Raw genomic sequence first — 21,903 nt, 5'->3', positions numbered from 1 at the left:
GGCTCCAAGAAGCCCTCACGCACGTGGTGCGGTAACCGGCAAGGCAACACAGAACCGGCAACGTGCGTAGACACGTTCACAACCGGCCTCCGCACTGTGGTCTGCTGCGATGTTCAGTTTACAGAACCAGACACCACAGCACTCCATGATCGCCGACGCAAGTAGCAGCCTGCTTCCCGGTTCGTCGGAGTAGCCGGCGGCGGAGCCCCACACGACCGACCACACCTCCGCAAGGGCCAAGGGAGGCACGGGATGGCAACACGGGTGCTACCACACCAGTGGATTTCTCTTGGGTCAAACAAGCAGGATGAACACTCGACGAATCCTCAGTCACCAGAGTTTTCAGAGGTGGAAGATGAGTTTTTTTTTTTCTGCGTACTAGGAAGAGGAGCTCCCGGTCTGTTTTATCGGATCAGCTGAGGGAGAGGCGAGCGCCACCACCCTCCGCAGCTTTCGCACACGCACGCGCATGCGCAGACTGCGTCACGCCCGGGAAGGGCGGAGTGGCAGGCGAGCGCCGCCGCTCGTCCGACGGTCCGAGCGAGCGAGCCCTCTGCCCCTTCCTCTGCTCTCCCGATGGGGAGATGCACTGCCAGCTGGGCTGCACAAACCGTGGGCCAAGTTGTGGCCCAGCACGATGAGCCCTTCTTGTTTTTTAAAAAAAATTGGAATTTATTTTATTTTAAATCTGAACACAAATTTAAATAAGAAATTCAGGGAAAACCCCCTCTAATTTCCAACAAATATTTCCCTTAATTTAGCAGAATTGCTGACGCTGGTTGGTGATGCGTCGGTGGCATCATCGGTATGGACCCAGACGATGGATGCATCGAGTCCGCCCCTTGCCGACGACCGGGGAGCGCCACCGCCGACCTCGCCGTTGGCCATCAACAAAGTACACAGTTCAGCGGGAAAAAAATGTGAACAAACTGATGCCGTGCTATAGGGATTAGGGATCTAATGACATGTGACGTGCTATACTATGCACAGATGTAAAGCGTTAAGCATGTATCGATGGTGAAGTACTGATAACATACGTACTATGCACAACGTACTTGAAATTTTCAAAGGCCTAAAACATAGTACAATGCTACCACCACCACCACAGCAAAGTTCAGCATCGATAAATCCATGTGGCAGAGAAAAGAAAAGGCATGGAAATACCACTTCTCGAACCACCACACGTTAACAGCTTTCATCACCGAAACAAATTTATTGACTGTTACAAATACATTCAAAGTTTCAGCACGAAGGTGTACTTCACCGAAGCAAATTTATTGTTGTTTTGGAAAAGCAGACTTCACAGGTTACGCTGCTATGTACAATTGTGTGGTCACAGAACAGTCAGACGTGATTCCAAGGTATAAGGAAGCTGGGTCTGTCTAAGCCAAACCAACAGCGAAGCAATATAGGATGGGTTTTGATTGACACAATCTGCAAGCTACCAAATAACTAGAGATAAAGAATCCACACTGAGGTGCAGCATATCACATAGCATCAAGGCTGTTGTTTGTTGCTTTTGACGCCTCTACCTGAGATCATTACTGAAGCTGCTATATCAATAGGGTCTTGGTGGATAAGTACCAGGGTAAGGTGCTGCAAAGATCAAACGGGGCAAAGGGAGGTAATCCAGTTAGAACACTGACTCATATCATGAAAAAGAATGGATTTATCTCTCCTCAATTGCATCTCACCAGGTGGATACAGGGACTGTGCTGCCGGCGGGGGCGGGTATGGTTGTTGCCCATATGGTTGCGGTGGGTAAGATTGCTCATATGGTTGCGGTGGATAGGATGGAGGGTATCCAGCGGGTGGGGGTTGGTATGGTTGCTGCGGAGGTGGGGGTTGGTATGGTTGCTGCGGAGGTGGTGGATATTCTGCAGTGGTATATGGTGCATGGCTAGGAGTAGGGTAAGCAGGGTATGCGGCTGCAGCAGGATACGCTGAAACAGGTGGATATGAAGGTGTGACTCCTGTGTATGGAATCGCTGATGCTAGTGCTGGTGCTGGAGCAGGGGCTGGGGCAGGGGCAGGGGCCGGAGCTGGAGCTGGGGCTGGGACTGGCATTGAAAGTGCTGGAACAGGATGTGCACTTGATGCGGCGACACTTCTACCCATCTTGTTCTTCTGTCTGACACAATAGAATCAGGCACAAGACAGGGCTAAGAAAACAACAAAGAATAGTAATCAGTCTCTCACCATTGCTGAGACATCAACATGCATAATGAGCTTCACTTCCCCAGCAGATCTGAAAATTTCCCACTGTCAGAAAGTTCACGAGACCAGTGCACTCAAGTTATATGAGATTGGAATACCTCATGTGGCGTGTTTGAAGTGGCCATGAGGAGTCATCATAGCCATTTGTGAGCACCTTGTGCAGATATACTCTACACAAAAGCACAGCCGAAAGGTTACTCACTAAAAAGTAGAAGCCATTTACCATATTGATGATGAATGCTAAGAGCCACAAACCTGCCACTGCCAATGAAGTCATCATGGGTTAATGTGTTGCTGTTCCATATGATAACATTCAACTCGCGGAGTCCTTCAATGAGGGGTATATGGAACTTCTCATCGAAAGTTGGGTTTCTTCCCCCATCTAGCATCAATATCACATTTTAGGTTGAAAGAAAGGAGAAATATACTAAGAGATAACAAAGGGGAAATATCATAAATTTAACCTTATATAATTAGCATATTTCTGTAGAAACCTGATTGTACAGAAAACTCTTAGTTTCTGGAGGTAAATAATTGGCGAAATGAACGTATCATCACTGTTCATAATGTGTGGAAACTTCCTTGCTTAGAGTTCGAGAAGCGATTGATCTCGTCTATTAGTAGATAAGAAGTAAGAACCTTATTTGATGCTGGAACCAATTAAAGTATTATGTATCAGTGTTCAGAAAAGTTCAGTGCCACGGCAGACAGTTGAATACCCAAGACTGTATTACGAGGCTTTTATAACAATACTTGGTAAATCAATGAGGTTTTGATTGAAGAATCCTGGTTGCAACAAGCTGGTGAAAGTTAAAACAGTTCTAGGTCCACTCCTATTGATGACCGTCCTCTGCCCCAGCACTCAGCTTTTATTCACCTAGAGTTTTAGGAGCTGCCTTTTCACGAAGAAATAATCGAAATCAAGTTTGTGCAAATTGCTCATAAATTTGTACAGCCCAGGATGAATTGGCAATGACCAGACAGAGAATGGTGGTCCATTCAAGTTCCAAAGCAAATCGAAAGCATAATCTACATAAATTTCTCTACTTCCTTCATTACTGTTAAGTGCGCAAATGCAATTAGTCTTTCAAAACCTTGGAATCACAACCCAGTCATATAGTTAGATTCCACATAGTAGACATAAGGAAAAAAAAGGAACAAGCACTTTTAGTACCCAAAGTAAGTGATTTAGTTGCAGCAGGGTATGTTCATGTTTTCACAGTAGTTGTCAGCCATTAATGATTAAAAAAGATTAACACAAACAAAATGGCGTGAGTGGTACTCGTTCCAACATATTTTAGTCCTAAATGAACGAAAGTCAAGCATAATATGCTGATTGGAAGGTCCCAAGATTCCACTAGGGGCATATAGAGTATCGACCGCATACATAAATTAGGCATAAAGACACTATGCAAAGTTAGAAAGAATCAGCCCAGCTGGTCGGCTGGCGGTGTCTGTATCTAAGCTGTGTACCATCAGCGGTATTCGTTCATTACCTATGGGCCAAAGCACATTAGCTGTGAATACTCGCATTAGTAGCAGCGGGGTATGTTCATGTTTTCACGGTAGTTATTACCCATTAATGATTAAAAAAGATTACACAAACAAAATGGCATGAGTGGTACTTGTTCCAACATAATTTAGTCCTAAATAAACGGAAGTCAAGCATAATATGCTGATTGGAAGGTACCAAGATTCCACTAGGGGCATCTAGAGTATCGACCGCATACATAAATTAGGCATAAAGGCATTATGCAAAGTTAGAAAGAATCAGCCCAGCTGGTCGGCTGGCGTTGTCGGTATCTAAGCTGTGTACCCTCAGTGGTATTCGTTCGCGTATTAGTCATTACCTAGGGCCAAAGCACATTAGCTGTGAATTCTCCCATTAGTTGTTGTTTTCCTTTGCCGTCTCTTATGTGACCGTTTGTTTTGGCTGTCTTGCTAATGGTTTTCTAGCGCCTTTGTTCCCTGATTTCTTTCTCTTTTTCTTACCGAGTCTTACAGAATGAGCAACAAGGTAGGAAGGAGCAAACCCCACATCGAGATGAACGAGAAGCGGCGGCAGCTGGGCCATTCACCTACCGACCCAATAGGTCGTTAATACCGAGAGTTTGCCCAATGGCTGAAGCCAAATAAACCTAGCGAACCTTGAACGAGTATGTCCTAAACGTTTAATCAACATCGTAGGCCGGCGAATTCCCTCCCTCTTCACTGTGTGAATTGGGATGGGTTGGTGGGTATGCGAAATTGTCTGACGCCGGTTCGATGTCGACATGTTATATAATAACAAAAAGAAAACAAATTAAGCAGTGCACGCAAGTCGCAAACAAACTGGCGCCATTAGTTAGTAGTTTAGTACAGCGAAGACCCGGGGCGGCCGAGGGGGGAGGAAGAGGGGGAGATTACGGACCGGTACAGGTGCGGGTGCGGAGCTTGGTGGTGGCGTACTCGAGGACGACGTAGGGGTCCTGGCGGGTGAAGAACTCCGTGTCCCGCAGCTTCCGGCACCCGGTGACTGCAGGCAGGGTTACATGAGGAAAAATCAAAATTCAGCTACCAGTAGGGACGAGAGAGACGGATTGGGGAGGAGGGAGGCAAGGCACCTCTGACTTCGAGTATCAGCCCATGGATTGACATGCGGAGGTGGCCGGAGTGGGGACTGGGGAGGGAGCAGGAGCGGGCGGGAGCCGGGAGGAGAAGAGGGATCTCGTCTGGGAAGGAGACCGTGGAGGGAGCGGGGGTCTGATGTTGATGCGACGGTCGCACGATGAGTCGGTCGATGACGATGACTCGGCCCGGTAACCTGCCTGCTGGTGCCATCTTTAAATTTGGGGTTACTGTAGCACTTTCGTTTTTATTTGGTAATTAATGTTTAAATATGGACTAATTAGGTTTAAAACGTTTGTCTCGCAATTTCCCACCAAACTGTGCAATTAGTTTTTTTTCGTCTACATTTAATGCTCTATGCACGGATCATAAATATTCGATATGATAGGTATTGTAACACTTTTTGGATTTTGGGGTCAACTAAACACGCGCTTATATTGGTTGGATATTGGAGTCCTGTGGGCTGGGCTGGGGCTGCTTGACCAAGCTATTTGCGTCGTACTCTAATTGAGTCTTCTTCTTTGATATGGTTAGACCTACTATACTATTTATATAGTTTATAAGCAACTCCAAAATCTTTTTATATCTTTTCTTATGGTTAGGAATAAAAAAAAATTCGGTCAACAGTTTTTTAATTAGATTTTTAAATATTATCATTCTCTATTCTAAATTTTTCACTAAAGATAAATAGCAATGATAGGGCACCGTTTGGTAGGACTTCTCTCCAGCTCCAGCTCCTACAAAAGAGCCCTGTCAAATTGTTTAGTAGGAGTTGTTTAAAGTTATTTTTCAGTGAAAAAAAATGAGCAAGAGCTATTTTGGAAGGAGCCATAAATTATAGCTCCTCCAAAACGGTTTCGGCAACTTCTGAAGAGCCGTGAGGAGAAGCTCTACCAAACATGGTCTAAATAAGTTATTGGAAGATAGGAAAATATAAAGAATGATTTTTATTTAAATAACTTTTCAAATGATGATTTAGAATGGGTTTAAAAATAATTTTTTTTGGAAATACTCGGAAACACACTTAAATTGCGTGTTTGCGTTCCACGTCTTGTCGTGTCGTGAACTACTAAAACACGATGAATGTTCCCATAACTTAGAGCAACGGCTACCTCGTAAGCACCGTGTAGCCCAAGTTGACCTTTTTTTTTTGAAGAATCCAATTTGACTATTTTAGAGGGGGGAAATCATTACAACAGAGTTGACGTCCGTTCTCTAAAAATTCTCACTTGCTATCGCGCATGCAGACATATTGGCTAGAGCATCTCCAAGCGATGTTGTATAGCTCTCCTTGATTTCTGATTTAGCTATTTACGTGTGGGCCTCCAACAGCCTCTTCATCTACTTCTCCGGTTTTTCCGATCCTTCATCCTGCAATTTTCACTCGCAAGAAAAGGCGAGTTCCGTAGCTTGCCATCTAGGGTCATTCCTCCCTTCCCGCACACCCTATCTCTTGCACGCTGCTATTCCTTTCCCACACACCCTATCTGTTGCGTGCGTCACTTCTCCCGTGCTCCGCCCCTTCATGCGCCGCCCTATCTTCTATGTTCGACCCTTCCTTGAGGTCAACTCTGAGGAGGTCACAACCGCCGGCAACCCTAGCCGGAAGGAGCCCCCCTGGTTGGTGAAACTTTCCTTGGCGGACAAATGATGTATATAGTACGTAGTATATATTTAATGTATTGAAATAAAATTTAAAAGTCTATATGCTTTGCATAAGTCCAGCAATTAGAAATTAGCTTCTCCATTAATATAATTGATCGTAACAGTGAGTATATTGACTGTCGTAAATTACCTAGCAATAGCAGTAGCAGTGTTCGATCATGGCTCCGTTGCTCGTTCTGCACGTAATAATGATAACGCACGTGATCGATGCTTCATAACGGCTTTCTCACGGAAGCATGTGGAGACAAACGCGTGGTGCCTCGAGGCAACGGCAGGACTGACCTTTTTTTTTTAAACGGTCGGCAGGAGCTCTGCCAAACTTGTATCGATAAAGGCCCCGTTCGTATGATTGAAAAAACAAACTGAAATTATTCCAACTGATTTATTGTGAGAGTAAAATACTGTTTCACCTAAAAAATGAGCTAAAAAACAAATTATAAGATAAACGAACAGGCCCAAACAGCAGGGACTGACCGTTGCCCAGCGTTTTTTTTCTTTTTATTCATTTTTTTAATTAGAAAAACAGGAAGGTTTTCAAGAGACCCACGCGGCCACACCACAGGGTACAGGTACTAATAATGCAGGAGTGCAGGACTCTACGTAGGTCAAGCCGCGTCTCATGTGCAACAAACCGTTGGCAATTGCGCTCCATGTTCTGTTCTTCTGGGGCAGACGGGGAGGCGAGGGCGGAGAGGGCTGAAACCAGCGTTTCAAATTTCGGCGAAATTTTATGAAATTCAGTAATTTCGGTGGTGGCCGAAAGAAAAATCTAAAATTTTGTAATACACTAATACATGTGTTATATAACTTTAGACTCAAAATTTTATTGTTTATATTGCATATTTTTGTATTCAATAGATGTGTAGTCATAAATCATACTAATATTTGTTTAGATTTAAATATTTTTTTTAGAAAAAGCATACTTCATGTGCTAGTCTTAAAAAAAATTCGCCGAAATTTCGGCCGAATTTCGCGAAATTCGGTAATTTCGGTGGTGGCCGAAATTTTTGCAATACCGAAATTGAAAACCCTGCCTGAAACAGTGACGCGTTTGCTAGTCACGTGGAACCTTGCTAGTTGCTTTTACTTGCTTTGCAGCAATGTCGTCTGGCTGGGCATTTGGGCAACGTTTGGTTGTTCTTAACTTAGGGCGCGTTTAGTTGGTAAAAATTTTTGATTTTGGCTATTGTAACACTTTCGTTTATATTTGACAATTAGTGTCTAATTATGGACTAATTAGGTTCGAAAGTTTCGTCTCGTGATTTCTCACCCAACTGTGTAATTAGTTTTGTTTTTCGTCTACATTTAATACTCCATGCATGTGCCGCAAGATTCGATGTGACACTTTGGGGTGAAAATTTTTAGAATCTAAGCAGGGCCTTAATTGCTTGCGCACTGCGCCACATACATTCGATCGAGTTCAGATGCCTGAAGACGTACCGATTTCACATGCATGGCCCAAATCTAGCTCCATCTGCTACTTCGTTCGATCGCCATTGCCGCCGCGCTTCGCTTTACAGCGCCCACGGCAGCGCAGAGACGTCTCCTAACTATCCAGCATCCATCCTTCCAAGTTCCAAATGTACGCACGTGTGTTTGTAAAGGATGCTCAACTTGCACCGCATGTTCGTGCTCACTGCCGTTGCGAACTTGCAATGCTCTCGACGAGGCTCAGATTATCCATGAGGATCAGATGATTGACCAGAATCGATTCCAAGTCACAGAGAATCCAAACGCACCTTGGCAGTTGTGCGGAACAAATTCGTGCAAACCGCGGGAACCAACGGACCACACGTCTTCAGCGGGTGAGCCGTTGTATCCATTGGCGAATGGTGGCGAGTGGCCACCAATCGATGGACCCACCACAGAGCTGGGGCCTGGAGGTGGAGGAGTGGAGGTGCTGCCTGCCTGTGGGCCTATGGCGAGCGTCGCAGTCGCAGGTGCGACTGCCTTGGTGTTTTCCCCACGTTCGTTTGGCTAATAAGCTATGGCTGAAAGTTGATTTGTCGTGAGAGAAAAATACTATTTATTAGCTGAAAAAGTACGACTTATAAGCCAAGCGAACAAAGCGAGGTCTATGTCATCGTTCGTTAAAAAATCGAAAACAAGGTCAGAGGCAAACGAGCAAAGAAGGCTCCCAGTCGCAATCGCGATCGCAGGCAATCCAAATACCCTTTGGACAGACGAGTAGTATTTGCAAAGCAATTCAACAAAGCTTTCAGACAAGCCCCCTAAACTAAAATTTAAGAAGTCAGCTAAAAAAATTCACTTCCACCAAGCTCCCTATTCAAGCTATTAAATTAGGGAACCTCTCAAATCGCACCCTTGGGTCCTCGTTCTCACGGGCATCAATCGTGGCCTATCGGGCGGTTCGCCATTCTCTTGCTCCCGCGTCCGCACTTCCCCTTCCCTCGGGCAGCCCCAGCTCAAATCCTCCAGCTTCCTCCATCTCTTCCCTTCTTGTTGTGCCCTTGACATGGCCGCTCCTCCCTCCAGCGCACCTCTCTTGGTCGTGTCACCCCTTGTCAACATCATGTCGAAGGAGAAGGGCACGGGCAGTACCAGGAGCGACAAGAGGGTAACAAGTGAGGTTGTTGGTCCGGTGCGGTTGCTTCTCGGCGTGGCTCCTCCTAGCGTCTGGGATCTACCGGCAAGATCTGTGTAGTTCATAGCTCAGTTGATTAGATTGACGAGTGGATCTCGTATGTCATTGTCTACTTGAATAAATTTGAGGGATTTGATTTGAGACCTACTGTTAGAGTAGGTGTAAAAAACCTAAGCCCTCAAAAATAGGAGGAACTCTCAAATTAAAAGTAGAGAGGCCTGATTTGAGAGCTTCTACTGGATTTACTATATGCATGTTTTGGTTTTGTACCCATACAAGGTGTCGGTGTTTCGAACAAATACCAACTAGTAAATTTATAATTGTTGCGCATTGGGCTCGGATGGCGCACTAAAGGACACAAGGTTTATACTGGTTCGGGCAGAATGTCCCTACGTCCAGTTTACTGCTGCTCGTGTTATTAGTACCGAAAAATGTTCGTAGTAGGGAGTACAAACGGTCGAGAGAGGGACATGTCCCAAGTCTCTGATGAAAAGGTCGAAAGGACGCCAAGAGCTCGACTGTTGTTTGGTTGTTTGTTGTATGTCAAAACGATCGGTCTCCCTAGTGGGGTGCCCTGCCCTCCCTTTTATAGACTAAGGGGGGAGCAGGGGTTACAGATAGGAGAAAGAGAGGAAAACCCAAGGAAGAAAAGGTTCTTCGAGGGAGCCGAGTCTTCCTTTTCCCCTGTGCCTGCCCTGCTAACATGGCAGACCGTGTCAGGGATAGTATGTTTCGTTGATCCTGATAGGGCCAGGCTCTGGCTTCGTCTCAGCGAGTCGTCATGTCCCATCCTCCCCCGGCAGATGGTGCGGTGTGTTAGGGCGTCGAGCCATGACTTTGCAGGGAGTAGATGGGGAAATGACTATACGCCTGTTGCTGTAGATGATGTGAGTTCTTCCTTGGATTGTAGCGGTTGTCGTATGCTCGTGTTAGTATCCACGTCCGAGAGCTGATGGCGGCGCCTACAACACTGTGGGACCAAAGTTGACACCTACAACACTGTTCGGGCTCTGTCAGGTCGAAAAGGGCCTAAAGCGCTCGTCCCGTCGTATCCTGACAGTACCTTCCTATAGGCATGTAGGGTATGGCCTTCGGTACTGCGGTTGACTCGAATATCTTGTCGTACCCTGTGCTCGTATTTATGAAGGAACAGGGTGTAGCCGTCGGACGAGGCGGAGCCAGCCCTCAGGCGTCGGGCGAGACGAAGCCTGTCCTCGGGAGTCGGGCGAGGCGGAGCCAGCCCTCAGGCATCGGCGCGAGGCGGAACCAGCCCTCAAACATTGGGCGAGGCGGAGTCTTAGCCCTCGAAGGTCGGGCGAGGCAGAACCAATCTTCCGTTGTTCGGACAAAAAGCGTAGCAGCATTCTTGTTTGACCGGAAGCGTCAATGTTCGATGGTTATTAGTTCCACCTCATTGGATACTCCGGTATTAGACCCCCGACACAAGGTTATCTAGCTCAAGAGATATAATCTCACGCGTTCTTGTTATTGGAAAAAAGATCTCAAGCGTTCTTGGGACTCTAATTAAATAAACGGGTACATACTTCGTTTGCTTAGGCCTCGTTCGACTTGCTGAATTTTGGCTGAAACTGACTGAAAACACTGTTCTGGCTGAATTGTTATGAGAGAAAAATACTGTTTCGGCTGAAAAAAGAAGCCGAACAAGCCAGCTTTTGGGTAAGCCGAACGGAGCCTTAGGGTTTTCTCAGTGAATCCGTTCTATTTGTGTCTTATATTCTATATTACTATAATCTACTGTCTATGGTCGGCCGCCTATGTTCCCCGACAAACACGTAATAGAAATTCTAGATTTCTGGTGTTGTACGAAGGACTGAAAATATAGGATAGAGACAAACCGAGCAGCTTCGGTTGCTTGATGTAGCTGTTAATCATGCCGAGGTGAGAAAGTGTTTTTAGCACCCCTCTTACCTCAGTTCTGACTCTTAACCTTGATTGAAATTTGTTAGTATAAGGGCACTCCCAATATAGAAATCATCATAGTTTTTATAGACATTAATTGTACTGCCACCTAAGCGTTTTATTATTGTGGCAAGGTAGTTATTGAAAAGAGAGAGCAAAAATCATAGAAACCAGGTCTAAGTTAGAAACCATGTCTACACAAGAAGTAAAACATGAAGGGATGTGATTGGTAGAGAATGGAGAGAGAATGTATATGATTGTGTAAAAAATTGTTATGTAGAAACTATCCATTGGGACCATAGTTTCTATATATAGTGTCTATTAAAATTAATAGGTATAGAAACAAGAGTTAAATGCACCAGGGGTCCATTAACTTGTGAGGATGTTTTGGTTAGGTCCATGAACTTCCAAAGTGACCTTTTGGGTCCATAAACTTTGTATACCGTATCACTTAGGTCTATATCCTGCCACACGGGCTTCTCACGCTGACGTGGCCTGCTGATATGTCCTTGCTCTTAGCAATGCATTTTGTCAAACAGATTGAGGGCGACGGCGATAGCGTCCCCGGCGCACCGAGCAGCGAGCCCGACTGCGCGTTGCCGCCACAATCTCGTCCCGCACGTTGGTCCGCGCGACCCTCCAGTCGGCCGTCCCCGGAACACAGCTCAGCAGCCGCTGTACCGGGCCCTGCAGCGCGGGCGCGACGAGGCCGAGCGCGACGGAGAGCGGCGCGGACAGGTCCATCTTCAGGGAGGTCGTGGACTGGACGTGCTCCCTGATGAACTCCGCGGCCTCGCCGCCGGGACCGGTCGTCGTGAGGCCGAAATCCACACCGAACGCGGCCTTCCCGATGATGTCCGTGGCCAGCTTCAGCGAGAGGTCGGAGAAGTCGACGTCGCCGTTCTCCTGAACCCCCGCCGCCAGTATTGCGTCCGCGGCGCGCTCGATGCAGTGCTGCATGGTGGGGACGAGGCCGGCGGCATCGCGGGGCACGACGAGCTAAAGCTCGAGTGCGATGCGGCCGCGCCGCCCGCGACCACCAGCAGCAGAAGCACCGACAGCATCCTAGCACCACGCAGGTCGAGGCCGCGACCGGACCTCCACGGCGTCCAGCGGCTGCTGCCAGAGCTCCATGGCGTCGAGCAGCTGCGCGATGAGGGCGGGCGTCGAGGCCGCGACCGGACCTCCACGCGCGGGTGGACGAGATCGTGGCGGCAACGCGCTGTCGGGCTCGCTGCCCGGCGCGCCGGGGAGGCTGTCGCCGTCACCCACAAGCTGTTTGACAAAATGCATTGCCAAAAGCTGTTTCAGAAGGACATGTTAACAGGCCACGTCAGCATGAGAAGCCCACATGGCGGGATATGGACCTAAGTGATACGGCATATAAAGTTTATGGATTAAAAAAACCACTTTGAAAGTTCATGCACCTAACCAAAATCTTCTCACAAGTTAATGGATCTCTAGTGTATTTAACTCTAGAAGCTATATGTAGTTTTTGCCCTAAGCACGCATCGTAGCTAGATTAGCCCGGGCTAAGTCCGCCATTACGTGCTGTGAGTATTACTAATATAATCCAGGTACATTTTGGTTGGGGAAGGGAGATGGACCTCCTGCACCTCGTCCATTTGATGATCTGATCCTCACAAGTCACAATGCGTTGGCAACTACGTGGAACTAGGAAGAGACATAAGAACCAATGGTGAAAGTTTATAGGGAAAACAATGTGGAAATTTGATTTTGGTTACGATCACTTGTTTGATTCATGGACGTAAAAAAAAGGGAGGTTGAAGAGAAAATACATCTCTCGTCTAGTGAAAATTTATAAGATAAGTCATGATGAACTATGAAGGTACATTTAAAATATCCTGTTTAGAGGCGAGTTTTTATTTTATTTTTAAGTAAAAAAAGGTAGGATAGGTCATAACGAACTATAAAGATACATTCATATTCCACTAAAAATACGATTCCCACTCAATTACCCGCCATTTCCCTAGGAATTGATTGGTAGCAGATACATTCATGTTCCACTAAACATACAATTCCAACTCAAAATTACCCGTCATTTCCCTAGGAAGTGATTGGTAGCAGGTAGTTGACCCTCTTCCCTTCCCACCAAAACTTCCATTATCAAAACAAACAAAATACTTTTAAACTTCTAGCTCAGAAATCCTTTTCCTGCTTTCAATTACCACCAACCAATCTATTAACTTTTGAGAAGATGTCATCTAGGTCCATTAACTCTTAAACTGTATTTTTAGGTCCTAAACTTTCTAAGTGGTTCAGTAGAGGTCCATACCTCTTCGTCTATGTTCGTATTTTACAGAAACCTCCCTCTGTTTCTTTTCCTTTCACACGCTTATCCTTCTTCGTCTTCTGAGCGCACGGGGCTGACGGGAGAGCGCAGCGAGCATACATTGCGGTGTACTGACTACTGAGCTACCATATGTGTACTATCGCCGTCTCTGTTCATCACGCGCTCGCAGCACAACGTGGACTGCGAGGCCGCAGCCACCAGCACTGTCTCAGACGTCGAGGTGAGGCGCTGCCTCGGAGCGGCGCACTCTGCGACTGCGCCTATGCACGACGCCACCACCGCGTGATGACGCCATGTTGGCCATGTAGTTCGGGACGATGCCATGAATTCGCATAAGCTTGACATCGGACTTGGATGTGAAGGTCGCGTCGTCAAACAGGCCGCTGAGCGTCCGTGCACTTGCATCTGTCAGCATCGACGGGTTAGGGAGACCTTCTGGTACAGCTCAGGTTTCGTCAGCAAGCCTGCCGGAGACCTTCTGGAACGCCAGGCGCCGGTCTGCCATGTGCTTCGGGTCGTTCCGGGAGGACGGGCTATTCGTGCTGCTGGAGGTGTTGATCCTCAGGAAGGAGCGAGTGCTTGCCCGGATGCGTCGGCCTCGGTCGTGTGTTGCATGTGTTCGTGAGGGGCTGACGACGGCGGGGACAGGAATTCGAAGGCGGCCGCGACGGCTCGAAACGTGTCCACGCACCGAACCGAGACGTGTGCGCGCACAAGTGCACCGCGCCGCGCGCCAACTGGCTTCCGCTTCCAGATGGACAGCTCGGGCGTAGCTGAACTTCTTCGCCTCTGCCAGCACTTGTCAATCACCAGCTGCAGGTCGTAGCTGAACCCCTTGCACTCGTCAAAAACCAGCTGCAATTCGGGCATTCGGCTTAGCTGAACTGCTCCGCCTACTGTCCCGTCGCCCCGTGCCCTTCTTCTTCTCCATCTCTGCCAGCAGTATGGCCAGCAGGCCCCCGGCCGTAGGCCGACGTCGCACGGCCCTCGGCGGCCATTTCCTTGCTCCGCCTGATGGACTCCCTGCTCTCTTGCACCCGGCCATGGCCTCTGCTGGCGACGTGGCGGTGGCCGGCGCCTTTAGCAGGTCGACCCCGAAGAGACGCACGAAGTTGTACCTAGACGACGACAGCTTCCCACCCACGCCCACCACGGCGGAGCTCGCCTCGGCGCGGCACCTGCCCACAGAGTTCGTCTCGACATGACTCACCACTACCGGTGCGCTCAGAAGACGAAGAAGGATAAGTGTGTGAAAGAAAAACAAACATATGAAGGTTTCTGCAAAATATAAACATAAACGAAGAGGTATGGACCTGGTGAACCAATTAGAAAGTTGAGGGAATTTTTCGTGTGTCATTAAAAAAGATCACAATACCCTGTGTGTTTCTGGAAAAGTTCAGCGGTCTTCAGCGCCACTGCTCCAACTTTTCTGTACCCTTCATGCCACTGCCGTTAGTTTGGGCTCTAACGCCGTCAAACTGCATGTGTGAAAAGTCGAAAATACCCTTAAGCCTAAATATGTCATTAATTTTTTTGAGCATCTTAACGACTTTAAAAGAAAAAAAACTCAAAACTAGAAAGTTGTAGATCTCGTCGAGATCTATAATTTTCACATAAAAATTATCTTTATTTAATTTTGCAAAAAAAAAAGATATGATTTTCTAAGATATATTAATCATATCAAATCATTTTTTTTTGTATAAATGAAGATAATTTTTATATGAAAATTATAGATCTCGACGAGATCTATAACTTTCTAGTTTTGAGTTTTTTCATTTAAGGTCGTTAAGATGCTTAAAAAATTAATAACATATTTAGACTTAAGGGTATTTTTGACTTTTTTCACACGTGCAGTTTGACGGCTTTAGGGCCCAAACTGACGGCTGTGGCATAAAGAGCACAAAAAAATTAGAGCAGTGATGCTAAAGACCGTTGAACTTTTCTAGCGACACAGTCACAGAGCATTGCGATTTTTTTAATGGCACACAAGAAATTCCCTCTAAAAAGTTTAAGAACCAAAAATACAGTTTGAGAGTTGATAACACCCCCTAAAAAGTTAATAGACCTCTGATGCATTTTACTCTTTCAAGCCGCTGGCATGCTCATACAGAATGCAATATTGCAGTTGCCAAGAAACAAAATATTGCACCAAAAAAAATGGTGAAAGCGATATAATCTAGTATCTCGTATCTACCCAACAGTTCAACTTAATTCATTAGTCATTACAAGAGGATCACAACAAACTGAGTTGGCCTGGTAATGCTCTATCAAACGATATTTACAGTCAGCCAAGACTACCCACAGGAATGGGAGTTTGCCACTAGTCTTATAGTCACCAACCACTTTATCTTTCTCCCAGGCTTCGTCGTAGAACAGTCTTTAGACTCTTCCCTATCACTAACACAAACTCACTCTACAACGCCCAAAGCTGCATACCAGCTTATACCATGATGATGAGCTCCTTTTATCCAAAACTACTTCCTGCTTATAAAGCCAGCCTGGGTTGTTGGTTTGCACGCATATTATTGCGCCTCATCCTCAACCCCACGTCCTCTTCCTGATCTCGCAGGACAAGAGCTCGGTCCTGGTCATCTGACCCTATAGTTGCTCCAGATTCACTTGGCTCGGGTGAGTGTGAGTCCTCGCCAAAGTTGTGCAGCCTCCGGCCAATCAGATAGCGGTCATCCCTGATGGAGTTGTGGAGGTTGGTGAACCAGACATGGAATCTCTTGCCACAAAAGAACAGTGCGCTGAAGATCAGGCATCCAAGCCAGGCAAAGCGGTACACTGCTGAGTTCACGATGAGTGGGTAACCCAGCACCGGGAAGATGCCCCTTGCAAGGACGTATGGGACACAGAGAGCGGTAAGGAGCTTGGTGACAATGGGCATTATAATTTCATGGAGGACCCATAGACCCCTTAAACGGGAGAAGCCATCATCTCTAACTCTCTCAAACTTTGACCTCCAGCTTTCATCAACCAAAGGAGCCATCTGATCCAACATAACCTGGAAAGTCTCATAATAGTAGGTTGGTCAATCTACTCAATCCTATTCTATGCAAATATCCAAATAGGTAACTAACCTATAGGAACAAGATTAATAAGTAGCTGGCAAATGAATAGTGAGGACACAAGAATCAGAGATCTATAATCTTACCAGTCTAGTCCATATTTTCAAGAATATTAACCCCAGTGCCCAATCCTGGTACAATAGGAAAACAGGGCTCTCATCAATAGGCACCCTCATGGGTACGATGACCAGCAGCTCAAAAAGGAGTCCAATCAGCACAGGAATAACAAATATCTGAAAGAAAAGATTAACGCTGCTGGTTAGATCCATAATAACAATGAGTTACATAGAAAACAGTACTACCGCAAATCAGAGAACTCCCACAAGTTCAAAATGGGGATAGTTGAAACAGTAGAAGTTCAGTTTAGAAGAATTACCCATATTGACAAGAGAAAAGAGCTCTTCAAAACAACTGAGCACCACTTGCAGATCTGTTGTACCAGAAATCCCAGCTGTCGTGATCTGATGTAATCAATCGCATATCTGGTCCCAGCCGCCACACTCCAAAGAATATAGCACCCAATGCTAAAGGAGAACAGATCTGATAGAATTCCAAAAGGTGTCAGCAAACTTGTTATACAACTGATCTCGTTATTCGTAAACATGAGGTTATATAACATCAATTCAGATAACAGAATCACATGTAAATTACCATTGCACTTGATGCCATGTGTGATTGGCAGGCGGGGAACAGCCTCAAAAACCAGACGGCCAAGCGAGATAGGAATAACTATCATTCCAGCATTGAAGATCAGTAATGTCACCCATGCCAGTACAAGCAAGAGCACGATCCGAAGCACAAAGCCATACCTTAAAGATGGGAAAAAAGTCAGATAACAAAACCATAGTTTATTATGTTGATATACTCAGTAAAATACACTCGAGTATTTGTTGTAAAAATGGATCATTACTCAATTATGTCGATATATAATCTATGTGCCAAATTTGATTCAGAAAATTGGTGCAGATAATTGAACCACAGTTGTTTTCCGTTTTTTTTTTCTAAACAAACTCAGTTATGTACTTATGTTCAAAGCTGTTCGGTTATTTTGATAGTGTAATCTGTATAGTTTGCAAAATATATGGAAAGATAGGCCATAGGTACTTCTTTTCCACAAATCTAGCGATTATACTTACTCAGAGTCTCCCTGATCATCTACATCAGATTCTTCAGTGGCATCGTTTGCTTCATTTGCATTTCCCCTGCCATTATCTTCTGCGGCAACATGTTGTATCATGCGTTGTTCAACCTGTGGGGCAACCATTTCCCGCCCACCATGTACCCTGTCTCTTCTTTCTGCCCTGCCATTCCAATTTTCCTGCCCACCGTTTTCTTCAGGTTTTGGCAGTAAGAAATCGGTTAAGCCAAGAGCCCAACCAACCGCAGCAAACCAATGATGTAAAAGAGATTTAATGGTTGCACGAGGCTTGAAATGCTCAATAGCGAATGGTATGCATATTTGGAACAGAAGGACATCAACTGGAATCTCAGTAAATGGGTCAAATATGCTGCAATTCCACAGGAGGCAAACAATAATTAGGATTGGAATTACAAATGACAAAAAGAAGCAGAATATATGTTGGGTAAGCTAACTCACGTGATGTCCAGAGGAAAAATTGAAGGAGCTACTCTCATGGCCAGTTTTACAGGTAAGAAGACCAACATCACAATCAAACTTCCATACACTGCAACTGACAAAAGAACTCGCCGGGCATGCTTATGCACAGGATCGTCAATCAAATCCCTAAATGGATTGTAATTTGGATCAGCAGGGTCCCGCAGAAAGTAAAGAACTCCATTGCGCAGCACCTACCACAATAAGGTAAAAAGAAAGTGAGATCAGTGGGACCTAGGAGAATTTAAATGCTTGAGTGCTGTTGCTCGAAATATCAAGTGGCTGAGCAATACCCCTCGAAGAAGGCTGACAAATATGCTTATTTGAAGCATATACACAATCCCAACTAGCCAATGGATAGATGAGCTCGCCAAGGGTGACATTGTAAAGAATTCAACTCTCTGCGCAATTGTTGTGCCCAGCATCTTTAGAGTGCAAACATCAAGCCACCAACCACACATAAGAGGAAATACACCAAGCTCAATGACCAGAAGGAATGCAACTTTGACCATAGTCATAAGGTGCTTCATTCCAGCAAAGAACTGCCTGCATAGAGAAGGGATGGCCTCTAATATGGTAGTTATACCATAGAGTCTTCCAATGGTGAAACGTTCTCCCCTGGCATATCGAAGTAAAGCCAGTGATCCAATGTACAAAAATACAAGGCAGAAGATGAACATATATCCAACAGCAAGAGTTGTCAAATCCGAAAGATAAGATGAGCCAATTGTTGTTCCTTTCATCAGACTGCTCTTCCCAGTGCCTTGAATTACAATAAGACCAGTGGCATTTATCTTCAAGGATTGAGTAACAACCTCAATCACATGCCCAATAACACCTTCATTATTACTGTCGGAAGAAAAATTCTTCACAACATTAAGTGCGCTCTTCAATGTATCATTAGCTATAGAAATAGCTGTTTCTGTGAAGGGCATCATTTTTGCCAGCATAGGAGTAGAAGCCGAAGAGAAAAACCATGATAGATAGTACAGGACAATCCTTCCCAATGAGAATGGAACAAAGATCACAACAATGAGGAATATAGCATTGCTGGCCAAAACCTGGAGAAAAGTCATTCCTCTCAGTGTTTTGAAATATAAGAGATGCAACTGTAATAAAGGTTGGAAAAGAACATGCAACTTACTAGAAAAATAATAATAAAAATTTTATGGTAATAACCATATGAAAGTACATTCAACTATGAATCTGATGATACAGTGTAACAAAATTTTATCAAGCTGCTCTCGTGCCAGCCACTTTCATTTCGTGTTTGATATGAAATTTTTTAAAACCAAAACTTGGGTAAATGATCTTAAGAATATCAACAATATGATATTCAACATAAAAGCTCCTTGAAACTCTATTTCAAAGGGCCCTACTAGTAAGACTACTTATCACTAAATTGGACATGATAATTATTTCCTCCATTCCAAATGTTGTAGTTATAAAATTCTGTAGTCAAATTTCTCCAACTTTGACTGTATTGTTAGAAAAAAAGTGCACCAACATATAAAACATCAAATTACTTTCATTAGATCCAAAATGAAACGTCTTTATGGTGCATTTATTTGGTGTTGTAGATGTTAACATATCTTTCTGTAAACTTGGTCAAAGTTATAGAAGTTTGACTTAGGACAAAACAAAAATGACCTGCAATTTGGAACAGAGGGAGTGGAAGAGTTCTCAGTGTTTTGCAGTAGCATGGCAACACAACTCTGAAACTAAAAATAGTTATGCCAACATATGTAGATCTACAAAAAAAAAAGTATTGTAGGGAAAAATAGTACTCACTGTTATTGCGTTCTCAACCAAGTGGAAGACAGGGCCTTGCATGCCAACAAGTTCATCAAAAGGAACGTCCTCTGCACCATCTGCATCATCCAGACCATCAAGCATCTGCTCAACCTGAGCCTCAAGTCGTTCTAATCGAGCAGCAACATTTTCAGCATTTCTCCTCAGAAGTTCACCGGGACCAATTCCTTGGGCTTCTGCTAATTCATCAATATTTCCATCTGCAGGAACCCTATTATTAGGCCCAGCTAGCCTCCTGACAGCCCGAGCGCCATGCCTTTCACGGCCTCCATCATCCCTCTCAGCATCATGTCCACCAAGTTCACGCAAATGCCTTATGTAGTCCCGTAATGAGGTGGCTCCGAGAAATATAAGGACAATGATAGCTGAGAGAAGGAACCCATGAAGGCAATCACTAAGGATCAACTGAGCACTAATGTGACTGAGGAACAGCCTTTGCGCTTCACCAAGACTTCTCACAAATGTTAACCGCCATATCCAATAGGTAATGAATGGGATAATCATGAGCCAAACTGAGAGAACAAAGGCAAGCCGAAGGATGAATTGGAACACATGGCATGCTTTCATTCCAACACCAACTATCAGTTCCTGGAAAGGAAGTCTTGTTGGAGCATTCTCAGCGTACACGGGTGAGAAGGAGAATGCATGTTTACAGACCTGCAGTGCACATATGCATAAATCAGAAATTATCTAGAGAAAATGGGGTGAAGACAAACAAGACACGCACATTATCATCGTCATGAGCATATTTTTTTCCTTTGCAATACAAGACATTACTACCCAGCCGTAGAGTTGTGCTTGGAACCCCCAACTAAAACTTGTTCACTCATTTGCCCTAGACTAACAAAATGAATTATTCAAAAGGAGGTTCGTTCTAATGATTCCAAGCCTCTAGAATTCCTCCAATTTTTCATTTGTTCCAAAGGGGGCCTAAGAGAAGACAAGGCAACCGAAACTGCAAATCAGTCGTCAATACAAGTCAATAGTCTCACTGCTAAGAAGCACAAGCAGACGCTGCAGGTTAACAAAATTATTACACCTCTGAATTCTGAAAATACTCTGAACCCACAACAGCAGCGGAGCATTATGAAAATACCTTTGCTAGTTGAATAATCATTAAAACCATCCAATTGTCCTGATTCTCAACCCTAATCCCCTAATTATAGCAACTGAAAAGGCATAAATAATAGCCCTATCCATTATGAACGCCTATTAACATAGTTTTGACCCAATCTACACGTCATAACAAAGAAACAGCACCCATAGCACCAGCTCAACATTCAATTAATCGATTCCACCCCGGAATCGAACTAATCAATCCCTAGAGCAACGACCCAGCGGCGCCCCATCCGCGGGGTGAGGGCAGGGGCGGGGGCGGTTTTATTACCTCGCACTGGCGCGAGTTGCTATGGTCGAGCCACTGGAGGAGGCAGTCCTGGTGCACGAACTTGATGCTTCCGCTGCAGGCGCACGGGTACCGCAGCGGGTGGTCCTCGTCGCCGCGGTTGCGGCAGATCCGGCACACGTCCCCCTCCTCCTCCTCCTCGTCCTCCTCCACCCCGTGCGGCGGCCGCGGCTCCTCCGGCAGCTCGCCCACGACGGCCCTCTCGGCGATCTCCGCCATGGCTGCCTCGATGGGGCGGCGGCGAGGTTAGCCGCGTTCGATCGATCGCCCGGGGGTAACGCGGATAGGGGATGAAGGGGGTGGTGGGAAGTTGCAGCGAAAAGAGGAAGAAAAAACGTGGGTCTTTTTTCGTAGCCTCGTTAATGACGCGCTGGTGATGGCGGTCGGCTTAACGGGTCTCGATGGGACGGATATGGTCGGTTTGGAGATCCGAACTTCTCTAGAGTGTTCAATTTATCAAGCCCAGCCTATTGGGTCTACACCGCTTTTTTAAAAGAAAAATACGGAGCAAGTGTAGGGTTTTTTTGTTCACATAGACAATCATTTTCCAAGTGAACGACTATATTATCGGGATGAAAACGTTCCAAAACGATCGACTTATACAAAGAAAAATATCTTTTTGTTTCAAGTATGGTTCATTTTTTATCCTTTATGATTATGAATAGTATCTAG

The 21,903-nt window shown here is 45.5% G+C and overlaps 2 protein-coding genes across 4 annotated transcripts; both read right to left on the bottom strand.

The window, feature by feature from the left end:
- Positions 1-1,185: 1,185 nt before the first annotated feature.
- Positions 1,186-5,000, bottom strand: LOC136520806 (formin-like protein 16). 2 transcript variants are annotated; one of them, XM_066514461.1, is made up of 7 exons: positions 4,821-5,000; positions 4,628-4,732; positions 2,473-2,599; positions 2,316-2,387; positions 2,200-2,248; positions 1,695-2,127; positions 1,186-1,596 (listed from the first exon to the last, which is right to left on the bottom strand). In XM_066514461.1, exons 1-7 carry the CDS (start codon positions 4,852-4,854, stop codon positions 1,559-1,561), a joined length of 858 nt encoding a protein of 285 aa, XP_066370558.1. In that variant the 5' UTR covers positions 4,855-5,000; the 3' UTR covers positions 1,186-1,558. The 2 variants fall into 2 exon arrangements, with proteins under 2 accessions (XP_066370558.1, XP_066370557.1); XM_066514460.1 differs by having other exon boundaries at positions 1,695-2,124; positions 4,821-4,996.
- Positions 5,001-15,517: 10,517 nt separating this feature from the next.
- On the bottom strand, positions 15,518-21,596 carry LOC136520195 (probable E3 ubiquitin ligase SUD1). 2 transcript variants are annotated; one of them, XM_066513645.1, is made up of 9 exons: positions 21,214-21,596; positions 19,806-20,483; positions 18,308-19,075; positions 17,997-18,208; positions 17,536-17,907; positions 17,051-17,208; positions 16,776-16,939; positions 16,486-16,632; positions 15,518-16,335 (listed from the first exon to the last, which is right to left on the bottom strand). In XM_066513645.1, the coding sequence occupies exons 1-9, from the start codon at positions 21,448-21,450 to the stop codon at positions 15,814-15,816; spliced, it is 3,258 nt and encodes a 1,085-aa protein (XP_066369742.1). In that variant the 5' UTR covers positions 21,451-21,596; the 3' UTR covers positions 15,518-15,813. The 2 variants fall into 2 exon arrangements, with proteins under 2 accessions (XP_066369742.1, XP_066369743.1); XM_066513646.1 differs by lacking the exon at positions 21,214-21,596 and adding an exon at positions 20,554-20,756.
- Between the last annotated feature and the right edge of the window lie 307 nt (positions 21,597-21,903).

The sequence above is a fragment of the Miscanthus floridulus genome, chromosome 18 (assembly GCF_019320115.1).
Source record: "Miscanthus floridulus cultivar M001 chromosome 18, ASM1932011v1, whole genome shotgun sequence".
Taxonomy (NCBI): Eukaryota; Viridiplantae; Streptophyta; class Magnoliopsida; order Poales; family Poaceae; genus Miscanthus; species Miscanthus floridulus.
Note: the sequence above shows the minus strand (reverse complement) of the source record. Positions and strands in the feature narration are given on the sequence as shown.